The sequence below is a fragment of the Eupeodes corollae genome, chromosome 1, assembly GCF_945859685.1.
Source record: "Eupeodes corollae chromosome 1, idEupCoro1.1, whole genome shotgun sequence".
Lineage (NCBI taxonomy): Eukaryota > Metazoa > Arthropoda > Insecta > Diptera > Syrphidae > Eupeodes > Eupeodes corollae.
Genome location: NC_079147.1, coordinates 86,184,338 through 86,188,174, shown reverse-complemented (window position 1 = coordinate 86,188,174; position 3,837 = coordinate 86,184,338). Strand labels below are relative to the sequence as shown.

At 35.1% G+C, this 3,837-nt stretch overlaps 1 protein-coding gene across 1 annotated transcript in view; it reads left to right on the top strand.

The window, feature by feature from the left end:
* Positions 1–3,813, top strand: part of LOC129940391 (homeotic protein labial) — a 126,970-nt gene extending 123,157 nt beyond the window's left edge. The window contains exons 2-3 of the mRNA XM_056048706.1: positions 3,150–3,418; positions 3,489–3,813. Of these exons, the coding sequence (XP_055904681.1) occupies positions 3,150–3,418; positions 3,489–3,764 (545 nt within the window). The 3' untranslated portion in view covers positions 3,765–3,813. The remainder of the gene's footprint in view (positions 1–3,149; positions 3,419–3,488) is intronic.
* The last annotated feature ends 24 nt before the right edge of the window (positions 3,814–3,837 follow it).

The following is a 3,837-nucleotide window of genomic DNA, read 5'->3' as shown; positions in this document are numbered from 1 at the left end:
TATAGCTGCTAATGTGAAAAACAATGATTTTCTAAAATTATCCTGCAAACACTAAGCAATTGGCCTTGCGATCAGTCGGAATCATTGGTATTTGAGGAATACATACATTTTCACCTGCGTACTTTCCGTTAATAATGGTTGCTTCAATCAAATTCGGCGCAAATCTTTTTACAGCGAGTCGAGTACCGTTGCAGAGTCGCAGTGCAAATGATGCTAACGCCAAAGCTATGTCACATATCTTGATCGTATAGTGGCCAAATTAATAAAATGACAAATGTTTTCACTGTTCCTTCAGGAGCGTCCAGAAAGAATAGACTAGAAGTATTATTAACAACCGCTTGCTATAATGTTTCGTACACTTGTTTTTGCAGTTCATTCAGCAATATCAAATTATTTCGAACGAATTCCTGCAATGTATCAACATTGTATTGCAGCTCTCGAGTTAATTCTTGGTTCAATGCATCGTGCATCGATCAATTTGGCACAATCATTCCTACTTCAATCAGTAGCTTGTTTGTCAATAGGGATTGATCCTCAATCAGAAACATTCCTTCATCGTAGATTTCATCAGTTATTTGCATTTAGGGATTATGGGTTCGAATGCGCAAAAGATGCAAGATATCTTCACAAATGTCGTCTTTGTATTTGTTCCATAACTGAATTGTTTGTAAAGGGAAACATTTGGTGTTGATAAATGAGAACAACGTTCGTATTTGGTACGCATTTAATGAAACATCTGAATCTGCAAGTGTTAAATCCCAATGAGAATCGTTCTCCAGCAAACCCAATAGTTGACAAGCTTCTCGATATGTTTGGCATTGGTGGCCATTCACAGTTTTCAAAAGCGCAAATAATGTTAGCCCTGTCATGTAGCTGTCTTTTGTGACGTACTCGCACAAATATTTGACTGATTTGGCCGAAAATTCGTAATAGCAACTGGCAATATGGTACAATGAATTCATTTCCGATCTGAATCTCTTGATTTTGAACTTTAACTTTGATAGTCCGACCATTATCTTCTTTTGAACGCCGACGATAAACTGGATATCCATCGTTCCCTGTGACTGTTTCAGCAACAAACGGTTGCGGAAATCGTTTTGTTCACTTTCCATCAGCCATGCAAGGCGATAATTGATTTAATGCACCGTAGGGTCCATGAACCATTTGTGTCGTCACAATGTCGTGTAGAGGGAGATCACTGACTGGATCAGGAATTTCAGCTGATATGATGTCATCATTTGAATATAATGTGTTCAGCAACCAAATAAGGATATGAGCATGCAGTAGTCCACGCTTTTGCCATTCCACCGAGTACATATAACAAAGTGTGTCACCAAACTCTCGATACTTAGTAAGCACATCCATCAAAACCTTGAGTTTTTGCTGAAAAACTCTGGCGATTATGTCATGGCGATATAGCGGTTTTCACGTCCAATTTCCATCCACTTCGGATTGCAAAGGTTCCCAAAAGTAAGTTGTGGTTTAGAATATAGGCCACTTTAAACGTCAAAAAATTGAATTCCACAAATCGGAACTTTTTCAATAGCTTTCTATGCGAAGCTAAACGGAGTATACCGTTTTTCTGTTGAAATTTTTCTTGTATTTTGTCTGCTATAAGCCTCACGGGGCGCCAGACCTTTCCATCGAATGCAAAACCATGGAAATCGGTTCGTGCGTTCTGGAGTTATAGCGTCAGGAAGGAAAACCCGGCTTATTTTTATATTATAGATAAAACCTTTTAAGAAATGTTACTAAAATTGGTTTTCGACTAAAAATCTCGTTCATAAAAATAGACTTTGAAAAAAACTATTTTATTATATGCAATTTTATTATATGCAAAACATTGTTGGTCATTTTTAAATTTTTAAGTTATTCAACTAACAATCTACAAAATTTTAAGCAAGACAAATCCCAGCCTCTTTTTTTCTATTCGTTTTTAGTTGCTGGTTGCTTTTGTAAAAAAAGTTGTCAATCGAATTTTTACAAAAAAATTAATACGATATTTTGCCAAAAAATGTTATCTTTTTTAAAGAAAAATAAAATAGAATGTGAATGCTTAGACTCGTAGATTGGAGCAGGTTCTAGAAGATAATTTAAAAAGAAAATACTGTTTAGCGTAAGCCTTTTGCAAATATTTTGATTAAAAATGAACACAACTTAAAAATTCAAGCAAGAAATACGTTTTTTTTTTTTTAATTTTACAGAAAAAGATGCATTTAGGTACATAATTTCCCGATTACATAGAATCTACGCCTGTTTTCTGAGTGGTTCTTAAAAAAGAAAATGATACTGCTATCCACATTGTGTAATATTTTTTTAGAATCAGTCACTATTTTTCAATACTATTTAGCAGCTATATGCCAACGGATAAAGTTTTCGGAGGAGTGAAAATTAAGTACATCAGGAGGAAAGATTTCCATCTCACAATCAAAAGAATATATTACAAATTTGTTTTTAAGAACTAAGTGGATTTTCTTAATAAGAAACTTAAAGGCTAATTAAGCTGTTAACTTAGCTATAAAACAAATTTTCACCAGCTCTCCACACCGGTTTACTAATTTTTAAAAATTCCACTTAAACTGTTTATTTAGCGAAGTTCCATTGGAAAATAAAGTGCCTCTGATGCTTTTACAGATCTTGCGTGTTTTTTTTAATTTTTAAAAAATATCAAAAAGTGGGTAAACACATTTTAAATTCATAAACTTACTTCACGTTTTAAAAAACGGTATTTATTTCAAAACCTTTCATAAGATCAGATAAACATTGGATAAACCATCAAAGCCAATTAATTTAATACCCAACCTGTCCAACAGTTCAACACACTCTGCCATTGGGAATTAATCCTTCCCTTGACAAATGCTTTGTGGTCAAACACGATGATTATAATCCCTGACTTATCCCTGCCCACAAAAACATTATCATTCCAAAATATACAAACAATTCAGTATCATCAGTATACATTTTCTTAGGTCACGTGAAGTAATCCCATATAGGTACCCAAAACATGTCCTTTTTATTTGAAGAAAAGGAATTTAAATTTTCAAAATTTCAAAGGAAAACCCACAAACCTTCCCGCCTACTTAATTATTTTCTTGAATTGATATTTACCACAAAAATCACAACAAATATGTTTTTTTTTTTTATTTCAGTACCAAAACTACCTGCCACCATACACGAGTACCAAATGAATACTCAACAGTTAGAAATATGCCGTTCTGGAATGGGTCCTGGTGTGACAAACAATCCCCTGCTGTTAATGGGCAATGGTTCTTTGAATAATAACAGCAACAATTCAGGCAGGACGAACTTCACCAATAAACAATTGACGGAATTAGAAAAGGAATTCCATTTCAATCGTTACCTGACTCGAGCGCGTCGCATTGAAATCGCCAATACCTTGCAACTAAATGAAACTCAGGTAAGCCTTCATCGTTATACCTTACATGATATAACGGTAACTTATGGTCAAATCCTATATTTAATTTCAGGTGAAAATATGGTTTCAAAATCGACGAATGAAACAAAAGAAACGAGTGAAAGAAGGCTTAATCCCAGCCGATGTTCTCAATCAGCAACAACAGCAATCAACTTCCGGTCAAAGCAATAACAGCAACAATAACAACGCGAACACTAACAGCGGAAGCAACAACAACAGAAGTTTGTCGCCAAATGTAGGTTGCATACCCCAGGCAGCGAATACACACACCAATACGTTGGAGTGTCCTCTACCAGGAAGTAGCGAAAATAGTAGAGAATCTAATTAGGATTGTGTCTCGGAAGAGAAAAGTGCTATGCGTGTAGCAAAGACACAACCCTTCAAAGAATGCAATAGTTTCG